At 42.2% G+C, this 16,262-nt stretch overlaps 1 protein-coding gene across 20 annotated transcripts in view; it reads left to right on the plus strand.

The window, feature by feature from the left end:
* Positions 1-16,262, plus strand: part of KIF1A (kinesin family member 1A) — a 131,182-nt gene that overhangs the window by 58,945 nt on the left and 55,975 nt on the right. For 10 of the 20 annotated variants that reach the window (XM_077349229.1, XM_077349230.1, XM_077349231.1 and 7 more), the window contains 10 exons: positions 2,228-2,361; positions 3,048-3,127; positions 3,627-3,702; positions 7,801-7,880; positions 10,800-10,906; positions 13,148-13,231; positions 13,543-13,723; positions 13,877-13,949; positions 14,393-14,486; positions 15,379-15,527. In XM_077349229.1, coding sequence (XP_077205344.1) covers positions 2,228-2,361; positions 3,048-3,127; positions 3,627-3,702; positions 7,801-7,880; positions 10,800-10,906; positions 13,148-13,231; positions 13,543-13,723; positions 13,877-13,949; positions 14,393-14,486; positions 15,379-15,527 — 1,058 coding nt within the window. Of the gene's footprint in view, positions 1-2,149; positions 2,362-3,047; positions 3,128-3,626; positions 3,703-7,800; positions 7,881-10,799; positions 10,907-13,147; positions 13,232-13,542; positions 13,724-13,876; positions 13,950-14,392; positions 14,487-15,378; positions 15,528-16,262 lie in introns of all 20 variants that reach the window. The other 10 variants (XM_077349223.1, XM_077349225.1, XM_077349228.1 and 7 more) reach the window with 2 other exon arrangements.

The raw sequence follows: 16,262 nt of genomic DNA on the forward strand, positions 1-16,262 counted from the left end.
AAGTGGTTCCCCATAGCCAGCCTGACACTTTACTTTATCTTCTATATGGGTTTCAACCCAATCAATGACTGACATCTCTTGGCTGTGTTTTTACGTACTGAGAAAACTGTGTCCACAGCTCTGCTTTTTGTTTTTGTTTTTAATTTTTTTTTGAAGACTTGTTCTCATAAAACTGAGAAATAATAAAAGAAGTTCACAGATGGTGAAAAGATCTTATCTAGCACTCACAATAAAATATTATCTATAAATGCATTGGAAATGATTTAATTACTTAATTTAGAAAGTTTGGATTCTTAAGCACCTCCAAATAGGTTTTTGCCAGCAACTGGAGGTTGGGTATAGTCTGCTAAATATTTCATATAGAGAGCCCATTTATATTTGAAACAGATTTTAATACTACTTCTATTTCATTACCATACATTTATGATATTTTTTCACTTTAAGTTTGTCTCCTGATAGCATAATACACATAACACTTGTGCCATCGTTCTTCAAATTTTGTAATAGACCTGTTTCTCAAACAGGTTGTTAACTTTGTCATTGCTGCATATTCAGCAGGTTTATTTTCCCATTCTTCTAAACATGGACAGATGCCTAGTTTCTATTTTGCTGTTTAAATAGTTCTAGTCACTGTCACAATGTGTTGCTCTTCTAAATTTTTTGGTAATTTGTTAGGAAGAACATTTTGGCTTCCATTGAGAATTTAAACTTATATAAAACAAATATGAAAGAAAGTTCCATCTGTTTTTGGCATTTCCAGAATTTTCTTTGTACTTTTTATGTGCTTTCTCAATTTCTTTTGGAGATATATACCATCTGAAAAACATTTTGTACCAATTTTCTCCTAGTATCTGGACGACTGAATTTGATATTTTCCCCCCATAGTTGTGCCCCTTGTTGCATAGATATCTGCTCTTTAAGGTTTTGCACCGTTACATACATTTTTTCACTCGTTCATCTTCCATTTCTAGCTGAAATAAAAGCCATTTTGAGATTCCTCTAGGCAGTGAAAAGCGGTTATAAAAACCAACTCTTCTTCTTCTAATATCTTGCCAAGACTTGATTTCCCTCTGTTTATCAGTATCCATAAGTTAAAAATAATTTCTCATATTCTTATCATAATGACTTTCTATTGGGAAAGAGTTTGAGGAACTAAATAAATTCCAGTGTGAAAACCATATTCTTAAAAGTCCATGTCTGATTACATGACTTCTTTATTAGGTTACAATCTTCTGAGTGAGTTTCTTAATACATAAGTAATTGTGTAAGATTTCTGAATTAAATTGGCTTGGAAAAAAGTAAATTAACAGTTGGAGTTGGCTGACCTTATTGGCAAAAAGTCCTCCTTATATCAACTGCCCTTGCTTTTTCCAGAATCACAATTTATTTGGTTTCTAATCAAATCCCTTTCTTCTAGCTTACATTTCTTTGTTTCTTTAGTTCTTTAAAACCTTTATATCTCACTGTATCTCTTTAAACTCAAATCAGCTAACAAAGCAACAAGTTGCAGACACATAAAACATTATAACAATCCATCAACAAAAATAAAAACAATATACAAAACAAAGACAATACACCAAAGCACACACCCCGAAGTACCACAAGCGAATCAGATAATGCTTTTTCAATCGTACCAAAATCCTTTACTCGTTCAAAACAATTTTTGAGATATGTAAGTGGATCATAACTGTAGCTGTGTATACAAAATGTCACAATGATATTCACCTGTAGCACCCCCTAAGCCCTCTTCAACTTCTGAAAGCCCAGCGCCCAGCTTCTGAAATCCTCTTCTTTCTGTCTTTATGGCCTTGATTTCCCCTTCCCCTGCCTGAGGTGCTAGTGGAAACCAGTGACTGTAACCCAGATTTTTAATATGTTGTCTGTTTGCCTGAAAGCACTAGGATGCTATTATAGCATTACTTAGAAAAATTCTGCAGGATGTAGTATGACTGATTCTGCTGATATGAGGATACTGTCCTAGCACATATTGCTACTTAATTATCTGCGTATCTCTTTGTTGAATTTCTACCTTTCTCCTCATTACACCATGTTGCTGTTCCCAACTGCATTTCTTTTCTCTATCTTTTCCTTCCTTCTTCTTGTCTTGTGTCTTTCCCCCCTCTTCTTTGTCCCCTCCTGGACCTCATAGACATATCCGACTTTGAGAACAATAATGATAATCGTAGAGTGGCAGATATGAGTCAACGCCATGACAATCTCTCCACAGTGACCAATGCCTTGGTAGGAATGAGCCCATCCTCCTCCCTCTCAGCCTTGTCCAGCCGAGCTGCTTCAGTCTCCAGTCTTCATGAACGGATCATGTTTGCTCCGGGCAGTGAAGAGGCCATTGAGAGGCTAAAGGTAAGAACCAAGATCACGCAGGCCACATTTGTAATGTAGAGGCATGAGAAGCATGGAGAGGCATCGAGAGCATGGAGACTATCAGGTTGGTCTCTCATGGATATTTTGCTCGACCTTGGAAGGATCATATTCAGAATAGGTTTGGCCACCACATGGATGGGAAGGTGCAGATTTTCAAGCCTCTCTGCCCATATTGGTTCCATTCTCCCTCAGTTATCCCCCTCATGGTTTTCTAAAAATCAAGTAGAAATCTCTCCATCTTGGGTGGAGTTTGTATGTTGGACTCAAGGGACACCAAGAACACACCCATGTGGACATTCCATTTCCACTGTCAATACTTGTATATTCCATTGGCAGTGACTGCACAACAGAGGACTGGCAGGGTATGACTGCAACCAATTTAGTGTGGTTTATTTTTAACATGTGGTCTTTAAATACTGTGATTCTGGCAAAAAATATGGTAAAGAATCTGGATTAATTGAGCTGCTTGACTTGTATCCTACAAAGCAAAGCTTTACTTTGTGTATAGATGTCATACAAATGTCAGGAGCTGACAGCATAGTTGTTCTGATTGTGACCTTGTAGACAAAGAATAGTGGATTGAGTCTGATGTATTATAGGTGAAATATTTTTGGTCCAGTCAGGTGACAGTTGTGAAATGCTAATGTTTACCTCATACTCTGTAGGAAACTGAAAAGATCATTGCTGAGCTGAATGAAACATGGGAAGAAAAACTGCGTAGGACAGAAGCAATACGTATGGAGAGGTAGGAACCCAGCTGTTATTTATAACACAAATTCACTTCAGAGTGCCACTTGGTTCAGCCTTTTATATACCAGGTTGCCAAGAGCTACAGGCCCCCAGACAAAATCCCCCCTGCTGCCCTTACAACACTAAGACCATTTACGCACTGGTAATTTCACTACCCCAGCTCCCGTGCAGGAGCACAAACTGGGGGGTGGATGAAGTACACCAGGCCAAATGCTCCCCCATGTGGGTGCAGGAAGAGGTGGGGCAACCTGCCACGACTAAAACTCCAGCATAAACGGTCTAAGACACAAACATCACTCAAACATAAAAACAAATCACATGATTTGCCCAGGATCCCCAGGATGAGTAGGCCTCCAGAATTTTGTTCCATTAGACCCCCTACCCCACCCCTGGAATCCCTAGCATCAGCAAGGGATTCTTCATTCTTACCATAATAGGAAGCGGATCTCAGCTGAAATTTCAGGGTTTTAGTTCTTTCTCTTGATGTTTTTCAGGGAAGCTTTGCTTGCAGAAATGGGAGTAGCCATGAGAGAAGATGGTGGTACTCTGGGGGTATTCTCTCCTAAGAAGGTAGGATTCTGTTTCTGTGTCTTTTATACTATTCATATGCATCTCAAAATAGATCAGCTGTGCAGCACAGACCAGTTGAAAAATTCTCCCCACTTTCTAATTATTTATTTGTGTAGGATATTTATAACCCAATTGTTGGCTATTAAAAACTTCACACAAAGCAGTTTACAGCATGAAATGAAGACAAAAATAGATTCGTATAATATAACAGTGGTCCCCAACCTTTATTAGGCTGGGGACCGGCAGGGCATTGGGCCGCGCCCGCAGGGACCGCGCGGGCCACGCCCACGAGCCGCTCCCGGCGGCGCCCGCGGGCCGCACCCGTGGATCGGGCCGCACCCGCGGCCCGGCCCTGATTCCCTCTCCCCGCCCTCCCCGCAGTAAGAAGCTTCCTGGGCCGCAAGCTTGCGGCCTGGGAAGTTTTTTACTGCGGGGGGGGGCGGGGAGAGGGAGCCGCGGCCCGGCGCCATGGCCTTTGCGGCCCGGCGCCGGGCCGCGGGCCGCAGGTTGGGGACCACTGCAATATAACAAATGAAGAAATTTGAAACCTAGCAACTGCAAAAACACCTTAACAAGAGTAGCAATAAAACAATGGTTTTAAACAATGTGAACATTCATCAGTCATAAATAGAACCATCAGTACATATTAAAGCAACATCAAATCAAGAAAGCCCTCTTCCTGGGTGCTTGATCTCAAAAGGCAGGGGCATCTGAAGCAGGACCTCTCAAGATTATTGTAATCATCATAGACCTACATTGTTTGCTCCCCGCTGTTAAAATAAATTGCTGCGCATGGAAAATGAGCATAGCTAGAAATGGTCTAGTCTGGGTTTCCATATTGCAGGAAGTTTTATCTGTAGGGGAGAATTCTAAAATGGCACAAGGCTATCCCAGTTGCATCAGCTCTTAGAAGCTAAGCAGGTCAACCCTGGCTAGTATTGGGTGGGAGACCTTCAAGGAATAACAGGGTTGTGACATGGAGGCAGGCAATGGCAAACCACCTCTGAACATCTCTTGCTTTGAAAACCCCGCAGGGTTGCCATAAACCAGCTATGGCTTCACAGCACTTCCCACTACCCCCACATCTTTCTTCTACAATGGAGTCACCTGTGGTTTGGATAATGATTTATTGGGGGGGGGCACATTGTGCATTCATGTCATCTTTCTTTCCACTTTTGCCATGTAGCCACGACCTGTTAAACCCCAGGATGTTTTTCTAGAAAATATAGGGGTGTATTCTCCTAAGAAGGTTTGTCCAGATGGTTGTCTTGGAGTGACCTGTGCATGACTCGTTTTCAAATAATGGTTGTACTGCCTTATATCAAGACACTTCCTGAATTGTACACAGAAGCTAAAAGAACGTCTTACAAGAGAAGGGAGGAAAAAAACCTAGTAACAATCGGCATGTTTTCTTTGAATTACATAACTAGAATGATTCCCAAGGCATCTTGCTTATTCAGAAAATAAAATACACCCAAGGAATCCAAAGACACTGCCCTGTTGAGACAGACCTGCAGTGCTGGTGTGTAGCAGCCACCACACACCTTGGAAGAATGCTTGCAGGCCATCTTGAAGAGTGGTCCTCTCTTTGGTGTTGCCCTTTGAGGCATGACCCTGTGTCTTGCTTATTCAACCATATGACTCTGTGTATTCTGCCTGATGTCACAAGCCATATGGATTTCAAGGTCTCTTTTGTCTCTTGTTCACTTGTAGAGAGAGTTTTGCGTCATAACTGTCACCCCTTGGCCTGGAGGCCTCACATGCTGCCAGCTAGGAAGCATAACAACAGAGCTCACTCATGGGTGTGGCTGCGATTCTGCTCCTTTGAGGATTCATTATTATAGTGGTGCTGTCCATCAGCTAGGGTTGTATGACATTATACCCCATTGAAGTCCCTCCCCTCCCCAAACCCTGCCCTCTGCAGGCTCCACCCCCAGGTTTTTTCCAACCCAGAGCTGGAAACCAAACGATCAACATATCTCCAAGTGATTGCTTGGTTTTTAAAGAATATACTTACATTTTGACCATGAAAGGGATTATTTTGAGACAAATACTATTGATTAAATACTCAAGAAAAGGGACAGCATATTTAGACCTAAAGCAATATTCTGTTTGTATTTATCACCTAATTTAGAGACCCACTTCCCTTAAATTCTGGATACATCTAACCAGCATACATGATATCAGATACTGAGGCCACTGGTTCAATTATTAGCCTATACATATCTTGTGAGACCAAGACAGAGATTCTGCCATCCCTATTACAAAACTGCAAGCACTTATGGCCATTTAAGTGTTTGCTGCGTTAATTTGCATGAGACGATTTCCACTCCTTTTTGCATGGTGTTCAGATTGATGTGGCAGCTGCAGTGCTATTAACTTTTTTGAAATGGGATTAAAATGTTTCTTGGGTAGCTATTTGGTCTAGAAGAATTTTAGTATATTGAACCCAAATAATGAAAATCATATAGAGGGTAATATGGTTTTTAAAAATGTCATCCAATAATACTTTTTCAATAAAGAGAAACTCTAGGCTTGTGTGCAGCTTACATGTGTCATCAAGGCCACTGTGTTTGGAAAGATGCAACATTTTGCCTATTCATCTTTTGTATTTTGAATTTGTGTTAAGTATGCAAAACGCTCAAACTGCGGCTGCAGTTTGACTACCCTTGAAATAGGCCATTGTTATTCTCAAATACCTTGAATGTTACACATTTGAGAACTATGAATGAAAAGGCAATTTCCTGGGATGTAAAAGTGCCATTATTAAGGGGAGGGACTTCGGTTTACAATATTGCAGGAGAGAAAGGATTTATTGGTTCTACTTTAGTACTATGGCTCCAATCATAGTCCTTTGCCCAGTGATTTCTTGAAAATGAAATTAAGGACTTCTAGGGATCTAGATTGCTCCAGAGGCATTGTAAAGTGATACAATCATTCCAAACCAAGCCATCTAGGTGTAGAGGTTAAGAGTGAAGGACTCTAATCTGGAGAACCAGGTTTGATTCCCTGCTCCTCCAAATGCAGCCTATTGGGTGACCTAGCCCAGTCATAGTTCTGGGCTATTCTGACAGAGCAGTCCTGTTAAAGCTCTCTCAGTCCCACCTACCTCACAGGGGGTCTGTTGTAGAGAGGAAGGTGGTTGTAAGTTACTTTGGTACTCATTTGAGTATTGAAAAATGGGGTATAAAAAACCAGCTGTTCTTCTCTAATTTGTTTTACTTATTTATTTATAAAACGAATAAGCTATTTTTCCAATGGGTATACTTAAGGCAAAGTTTAAAAAATACAAAAAGCATTAGAATAACAAAAACCCTTGTATTTTAGAGCAAAGAACAATAAAAGTACTTATATATGGAATTTAAGGAGTGGATGCTGTAGCGTCTATAAGCATCAAGTTCTGCCTTTTCAAGTTAACTAATCTTTTAATTGATTATCAAAATTGCAGAGATATTTCTTCTGGTGTTTTCAAAAGAGCAGTGAGCAGTGAGGGATCCTAATTTTGCAAGGAACAAATATCTTTTCTTGGTCCAGCCAGGTCTGTAAGCATATGCTTAGCTTTACCAGCTCTAGGAAGCCCACATTTACTTTCAGAATTAAGTATTCACTTTAAACATTTTCATGAATTAGATTGGAGGTAGTAGGATCAATGCTGTGGCACAGCTGGGTTACTTTCACAGTGTGGAAGGTGTGAGTAGATGTGTTGGAAGGGCACATCTGGACCTGGACCTCTGATTTGGAAGATAAGACTGTTGGCAGAGTAGTTAACACAGCAATAGTGCACAACCTGATGAAAGAGCACATAAAGGTTTATTTAAGAACTAATATACTTGATAAAAGAGGAGAGGCAAAGATGGGTTCCTAACAACATCTCTAGCTGAGAGCAAGGCTGACTGACTGACTGAGTAAAGCACTTCTGAGAAGAAAGAGGAAACTGCCCTAAGAGTAGCAATCTGGAGGCAAAGAATGACACTTAACAGGAGATAGAAGGTGCGATCCTCACTATCCTATTTAATTGTCTTCTTGCTGCCCATTCAGGGTCTTTTTTCCTCTTCTTTGTACACCAGATTTTGTCTTTCACTTTTCTTTGTCTCTTAGACACCACATCTGGTCAACCTAAATGAGGACCCACTGATGTCTGAGTGCCTTCTATACTACATTAAAGATGGAATAACCAGGTAATGATGCCCAATTTTGCCAGTTTGAGGTGTGAGAATTGGTGATTATGTGGTTTACTCCAATACTTGTGGATTCAGGCATCCTTCACTGAAATCATCTTGAAATGCTTTTATGGCTATCTAGCCCATCTAGGGTGTTTGGCTCATACAAAGCCCAACTGCAGAACATCTAAAACTTCACCTACCTGCACCAATGCACAGTGCCATTCAATAACAGTAGAGATTTCCCAACACCTGTGAGTTCGGCTCCCTTCCCATAGTGATTAGGCTGCCAATTAATCAATAGGTCTACAATAGATGGCAGAATCTCTTCCCAAGCTAAAGCTTTTTCCAGATTTACTGATTTTTAAGATCCTTTAATGTGCATATTCTGTTTATTTCATTAAAAAAATTCTGTGTTATTTTGTCTAAAAATAGCTTGCAGAATGTTTTAGGGTATGAGACATTGAAACATACTGAAAGCACTATTACCATTTATCTCAACCCTTCTGGGTATTTAAAAAACACACAGCAAAGGACAAAAACTGGCAGCAAAAATGTAAGATCAGTGGTCTTCTTTTCTATATCCATAACTACTTAAGAGGCAGAATGTTACCCAGTTTAAAATCTGGCACGCATACATTTTTATTTTATTTATTTGATTTGATTTTTATACCATCCGCCTGGTGAACCGGCTCAAATTAGACAGATGCTAAGGAGATCCATATGGGAGCTTGCTGGGAGTGGAGATATAGAAATCTAATAAATAAATATGTGAAAACAGACTTCTGCAGCATACTAACTGTGGGATCTAGAGCCACAGGGGTACATTGGAATATGCATCCCAATGAGGACACTGTCTATCTTAAATTGTGTTGCTTTCAATCAAATATGCCTAAATATGTATCTCTATCAATTTTCTGGGACATTTAGTTATAAATAAATACATTTTTATGGGAATGAGGCTTGAGTGAATGTCCAGTAGAATTTCTTGGGGAGGGAGTTCCAAAGTCATGGTGCCACCAGAAAAAGGTTGTGCTTCTAAACTTATAGCTTTAACCCTGCAGAAGTGAGATCTAGAGCAGGGGTAGTCAAACTGCGGCCCTCCAGATGTCCATGGACTACAATTCCCAGGAGCCCCCTGCCAGCATTCGCTGGCAGGGGGCTCCTGGGAATTGTAGTCCATGGACATCTGGAGGGCCGCAGTTTGACTACCCCTGATCTAGAGGATGGCCTTTTGTAATAATCTTCTTGGATCCAAAGCCCATATGGGAGAAGGCTCTTCCTAAAATAGATTTGGTGTAGGATTTTGTGAGGACAGGCTGGTATTTGTCTCCCTCACTAACACAGCATGGGGTCAGGAAAGGTGGCAACACCCTGCCATATATGCTCCCTGTCTTATATCTTCAAGCCATCCCCTGAGATTCCCAGCTATTTGTGATAACATCAAGGTTGCCTGGCTTCTTCACACCGGAGTGCTATTGGAGCCAGTTGGTCAGAGTTGCCTCATTAGGTCTTCTCAGTTGCCCCAGCTCTGGCACATCAAAACATTTTGCTAATTATAAATGTGGATGGTTTCTTGGGTGAGCAGCAACTCTGGACTTCCATCCGTGAGGACTCTGCCGTTAAGTAAATGCTGGAAAGGCATTTTCTAAGAGAAATTAGACTGGCCTGGACCTCGCTCATCTCCCAGCCGTAGGGGGAGATGAGACCAGTTAGGGTTAGTTGTTCCTTTAATTTCTGTCACACAATGCACTTGTATCGTTACTCCAGCTAGCTGTAGCTTTTAAATACCCTTGAATACACCTTTTCCCCAAACATTTGGCTCTGGTGTGTTTTATTGGTTCTCTGTGTATGGTGGGACCCAAGGTAGGGCAGCCTAATTCTGGCTTATCCCAAGAGAGGGGAGAAAGGGAGATCCCTAAATCTCCCTCACAGATCTTCAGGTCTTTTTGAGTCATAACCTTGAACTGGAGTTGGAAGCAAACTGTTAGTTGATACAGTTGAGCTGGAATGTATTTTAATTATAAAAGTACGTAAATCTCACTTTTTAATTTTTGCTATCCACAAGGCTGTTAAATGACTTATGGCAAATAAAACCAGTGAAGATGCATATAACAACTATAAAATAAAGGAAAGGAATAAAGGGATTGCAACAAATGTTATCAACCAAATAAAACAGCATAAAAACTTGGTGTATTATGCTTCCTATAGCAATATAGGAGGGGATCACACAGTTGAAAAGACTCGAAACAGAAATACACTATGCTTTGGGGAAAATTAGTAAAAATACTTACAATTCTATAAAAATTATTTACAGACAATAGATGTCTTGCATTTATTACTTGTAGGGGAATTGTAGAATTCTCAAAGGAATCAGAGGTAAGGATTTAGTGGAAGGTTATTTGAGGAGACACAGATTCAACAGAACTCAACAAGTGATCACACCTTCAATTTGGGTGTGTTTAATATCACCACGACTCAGTCTATTATGTCCAAAAGTTGATTGAGTCACGGTGATATTAAACACACCCAAACTGAAGGTGGGATTACTTGTTGAGCTTTTGTTGAACCATAATAAATCAATTACACCAAATTTGAGGGTGTGAGTATCTGTGAGGTTCCATTGAACTATAAACTATTGTGAATGGATTTCATGGCATAATGTCTTCCTTTGTGAACTCGACAATTACTTTTTGATTCCTTTGAGAATTCTACAGTTTCTCTACAAGTAATATATGCACAACATCTATTGTCTGTAAATACTTTTTATAAAATTGTAAGTACATTTTCTAATTGTGCCCATTGCACAATATGCTTCCTGTAGTAGGATCCCACCAGTCTTCCTGCTCATGAAGAGCCTAATGGATTGGGGAGTTTGGGGAACTCCATTATTCATTGGCTTTCTGTCACTGAATTAGTGTGTTTTGTCTCCAACAGGGTTGGCCGAGAGGATGCTGAGAGGAGGCAGGATATTGTCCTCAGTGGGCACTTCATCAAAGAAGAGCACTGCATTTTCCGAAGTGACACCAAGGCCGGCAGTGAAGGTATCCCCATATAGAAAGCCTCACAGTTTGGGGGCTTCTGTCTCTTTTTCTCTTGGATCAGGCTTCTGGAAATACCAAGATCATATGTACATTGTAAAGCAGTGGTCCCCAACCCGCGGCCCGTGGCCCGGTGCCGGGCCACGAAGGCCTTGGCGCCGGGCTGCAGCTCCCTCTTCCCCCCCCGAAGCGAGAAGCTCGCCAGGCCGCGAACAAATCAGCCGCCAAAGCAGCCGATTAGCTTGCGGCCCGGCAAGCTTCTTGTTTCGGGAGGGGGAGGAAGAGAAGCTTGCCGAGCCGCGTGCGTGGGGCCCTGGGCCGCCGTCTCCCGCCACTCCGGAGCAGCGGTCCGCAGCAACCGGAAGGTTGCGGACCACTGTTGTAAAGGACAGGAAAACTGAAAGTGATCATAGATCAATTCTCTGCTTGTTCAGGAGACTAATAGGAGGAGGAGGACTGAGAAGTGCTTTCAGGGGCATTTGTGAAATCAGCCCAAGTCAAAGTCCTCCATTCCTACCAGTCTGTATGAAGAGTACCATTTTCTTTCCATATGGGACGCATAGCAATGTTGCCAGACAGGGTGGTGCAGACCTTAAATACAGTCACAGCTGTCTCTGTGCTCTGCAGTACTGGATTTCTCTGTTACAGTCTAGCTTTTTGTTAACAATGCTGCATACAGCAAGCACATTCCTGTTTATCTTATGCAGTGGCATTGGAAATATGAAGAAAACCCCAGTTGCTAGAAAGTTTTGTGGGATGTGCGAATTGGTATGCTAGAAAGTTTTGTGGGATGTGCAAATTGATATGAAAAATTTCACAAGGCAAAGTAGGAAGCTAAGAAGTTGGCTTCACGGTTAATCATGACATACTGCTGCTTCTCTTACCAGACTTCTTGCTAGAGATGTTTTGGACTGTGGGATGGGGTGTGAATGAAGCAGGGAATGTAGTGGGAGGATAGGGTGTGAATAGAGCGGGGGATACATTGGGGTGGAGGACATGCCTCTGCTCTGGATAGGCAGGAAAGCTAAATATTTTCAAATAGGTGTTGGTGAAATCATATTGCAGATTGATGGGTTTAATTTTTTTAGAGGGGGGCATTCTAGTCTCTTCCATAAAATGTGTACATGCATGCAGTCCTCAAGGAAACTGCAAGCTGCTTCCCATATTATTTATTGAATATCCAAGTGCTTATTCTTTTAGTTGAAGATATATATACAGACCCCTGACCCAAATTATTATTATTATTATTATTATTATTATTATTATTATTATTATTATTATTATTATTATTATTAGATTTATTTCCCGCCTCTCCCGATAGGCTCGAGGCGGGTCACAACAACTAATCCCATTAAAATTCCCATTAAAATATCAATCTACTAACTAAAATGGCAGCTAAAAATCCCATCCCTCCCCCAATTATTAAGAGGTGAAGAGGAAAGGATAGGGGAGTAGCGTACACTCCAACTCCTAGGGGGGGAGCGATGTCCCTGATTTGCTGACCCCAGCCTCAACCATAGACCTGGTGGAAGAGCTCCGTTTTACAGGCCCTGCGGAAAGCTGACAAATCCCGCAGGGCCCGCAGATCACCCGGGAGCTCATTCCACCAGGTAGGGGCCAGGACTGAAAAAGCCCTGGCCCTGGTCGAGGCTAGGCGCGCTTCCTTCGGGCCGGGAATGATCAACAGGTTCTCACCCGCAGTTGGGCGGCCCAGGCTAGCCTAATCTTGTCAGATCTTGGAATCTAAGCAGGATTGGCCCTGACTACTACTTAGATGGGAGACCACCAGGGTTGCTATGCAGTGGAAAACCACCTCTGAATAGCCGTTCCCTTGGGGGGGGGAAGAGGAAAGATGATTTTCCATTGAATTTGTGTATCTAGGAAAATCCAGAATCAGGTTTACAGCACATGGTGTCTGCAGATATGTAGGCAAATATTGAAGCGCTATTTCAGAATCTGATGATTAGATTAAATAATTGCTGCATTTTGCTTGAGACAGAACATTTTGTGGAAAACATAAAATACCCATAATGATCAAACTTTAAAAAAATTAAGTGGACCGATATTTAGGATGAAAGCCTAACCTTGTCCATCAATATTCATTCAGTACGTAGTAGGTTTTATGTTCTTATAACATTGATCAGTGAGTATTTTCAATGAATGGGAGATGGCTGTTCCTTGTGCATCCTTACTACCTCTCACTTGCTGTTTTGTCCCCCAATTCTACTTGTGCTCTTTTGGCAGCAGTAGTGACACTGGAACCATGTGAGGGAGCAGACACCTATGTCAATGGCAAGAAAGTAACAGAACCTAGCATCTTGAGATCAGGTAAGTTCACACAATTTTCCAGGGGAAAGGACTGGTGATTTAGGAATAAGGAAAGTTGCTATTGGAAGGAGTTCTACTAGTAACTGTGCAGGGAAGGATCCATGGGAATTTCTAAAGATGTGTTGTCCTGAACAGGCTGGCAGTCAAGCTTAGTTTGGACTGAAGTCATCAGGGTTGGATGCCTTTTATGTTTCCATTTATCTAGGGCATCTTTAGTAGAACCACTTCTGTGGGTCATCTTTGTAGCAGCTGAGGGATCTTATATATAGCAAAATGTCACATTTTCTCTGCTGTGTGTTCTTCTCTGCCAGGAAATCGTATAATCATGGGGAAGAGCCATGTGTTCCGATTTAACCACCCTGAGCAAGCACGACAAGAGCGAGAGCGAACCCCTTGTGCGGAGACTCCTGCTGAACCAGTGGACTGGGCTTTTGCCCAGAGAGAATTGTTGGAGAAACAAGGCATTGACATGAAGCAGGAGATGGAACAAAGGTATTTAGAATAAAGAGTATGGAAGAGTTTTTAGGGCAAGGACAGAGAATTCAGAGGAAGTTTGAGATAAAGTGTCGCCAGACAGAGAATGTGGAAGTCTTTTGTAATTTATCCATACCGGTTTATTGTTTTCTCATTTCTGTTTCCATCTAGGCTTCAGGAATTGGAAGACCAATATCGAAAGGAAAGAGAAGAGGCTAATTATCTTCTGGAGCAGCAAAGGCTTGTATGTAGCACAAAGTGCTTCTTAACGTAGTTTGTCAGAGCAGCTATATGCAGATAACAGTGCTTGTAAACAATAGAAGTGATGATTAGTTCCAAAATGGGCAAACTTTCCAAACACCCCGAAACCCTTAATTTCCAAGAGGGATAAAAAGCATATCCTTGCACAGTTTCATAAATCTCATGAACCATGGCAAAGGGCAGGACTTTACATAATCCCCATTTAATATCCCTCACACAATTTAAGACTAGAAGTGCTGTCACGGGCTGTATGGAGGAGGATTTCATGAATCCCTGTAGTCTAGTAAACTGAACTGATTGTGACCAAGAAAATAGAAGGATTAGATTATTTCAGGGTATAGATTCTTGCTAACAAAAGGATGTAGCATAAAAACACAGCAGGCACAAAGAAGGTGATAAAAAATGCTTAACTTCTTGTTCCTTTAGGATTATGAGAGTAAATTGGAGGCTTTACAGAAACAGATGGACTCACGCTATTACCCTGAAGCTAATGAGGAAGAGGAAGAGCCTGAAGATGAAGGTATGAATTCTGTGAAAGGAAACCTGGCAGGTTATGATTTGTATTCGGGTACAAAGTTCACACATCCAAATACAAGGTACAAAATAGTATGTTATAACCATGAAGAGTTCATTCATGTATTTTTGGGGATAAAGACTGAACTATATACATGTACACCCTATAGTGTTATAGGGTGCTATAGTGCTATAGTGTTTCTGTATCTTGTGTTGAGTTGTCTCCAGTGAGAAGCTGCTCCATGTGTTTATGCAGTATTGTAAGAGTTCAGTTTGGAGCCTCTCACCCCCATTTTCAAGTTCTCAGAAACCAGGAGAACTTACCAGGCATGAGGAGATATAACTAAACAAGGCCATTTTCTTGATACAAGGTCTTGTGAGAAAGCTGCAGCTTTGCAGTGATATCTTCTGCTTTCTTCCTAAGCTGGTCATTGGACAAATAGCTAATTAGACAAGATGGTTTATTGAGAGATTTCTCTCGATTATTTTGAGATTTCCTGTTCAGACCATGATTTTCCTGCCTCTCCAACCTCGATCACTGTGGAATGTCCTCTGAAATCTTGATTGGGAGAAGGCCCTCTTCTCCAAGAAAGGAGTTCAGGGGGTATTTCAGGCTGTGGGAGGAGGCAAGAGAATTGTGCTCCATGAGCAGAAATCCTTGTGCCTGTGGAAGCATCCAGCCTGTGTCTAAGCCTGTCATTTGAGCTACACTTTTTTCAAAATAGGGGGAGAAGCCAGGGCATTTAGTAGTTTGTAATGTCCGTTCTAAAGCCAAGGGCCAATTGAAGCTCTGCTCTCTTCAAATGCACCTGTTTTATTTGAGCAGAAGATGTTGTGAGCTGTGTAGTGTGTCTTGCTTTTTGAAGAGAGTGACCTTGTGAATTCTCTGTCTGTCACAGTGCAATGGACTGAGCGGGAGTTTGAACTGGCACTCTGGGCTTTCAGGAAGTGGAAATGGTACCAATTTACATCTCTGCGAGATCTGCTGTGGGGCAATGCCATTTTCTTGAAGGAAGCCAATGCCATCAGTGTTGAGCTGAAGAAGAAGGTGGGTTTTTTCTTTCTCTGCAAGTGTTGATTAGAATCTCTTTCCGTTTACATTATCTAGCTATTTATTGGTGTAACACAGAATGAAATTGGGGTCAGACTATTGCATTCCATCCATCCATTTTTATCCTGTCTTTTCTCCAATGTGCTCAGGCTACTTTACCTGTTTCTCTGCTTCCCCATTTTTATCTCTACATCTACATCCCTACAACAGCCCTAATAACAGGTGAAGCTAAGATTGAGTGATGGCCCATAACAATAAGGCCAGTTATGCACCGCTACGGTCTTTTATGCACGGCAGCAGCTAATGTGTGCTGCCGCCGTGCCATTGCGGCAGGGCAAGATGCCCCGCCGTTTCCCGTGTATGCACGGGAGTGGGCCATGCTGGGTTGCCCCGGCGTAGCATGCGCACGTGCACACTGAACGCTGGGGCCAGGAGGTAAGCCAGAGCGGCATGAGGGGGTGGAGGTTTGGACGGTGCAGGGGGGAGGTGGGGGGACCCAGGCCCCCTCTGCATGCCTAGGTGGGGTCACGGGGTCACCCCTGCTGGCTCTGGAGCTCCTAGGGGCGTGCGGTGTCCCTACAGGGACACCAGAGGGTTGGGGCTGGGCGGGCCGGCAGGCCTGGCGCTGGCGATTATGCACAGCGCCGGCCCGCCGCAGCCCCAGCTTACCCAGGAAGCTATGGAAGATCCTGCATTTGCTTAATGCGGGCCTTCCGTAGCCCTGGGCCAGGA

This window comes from Paroedura picta, chromosome 8 (assembly GCF_049243985.1).
Source record: "Paroedura picta isolate Pp20150507F chromosome 8, Ppicta_v3.0, whole genome shotgun sequence".
NCBI classification, from domain to species: Eukaryota; Metazoa; Chordata; class Lepidosauria; order Squamata; family Gekkonidae; genus Paroedura; species Paroedura picta.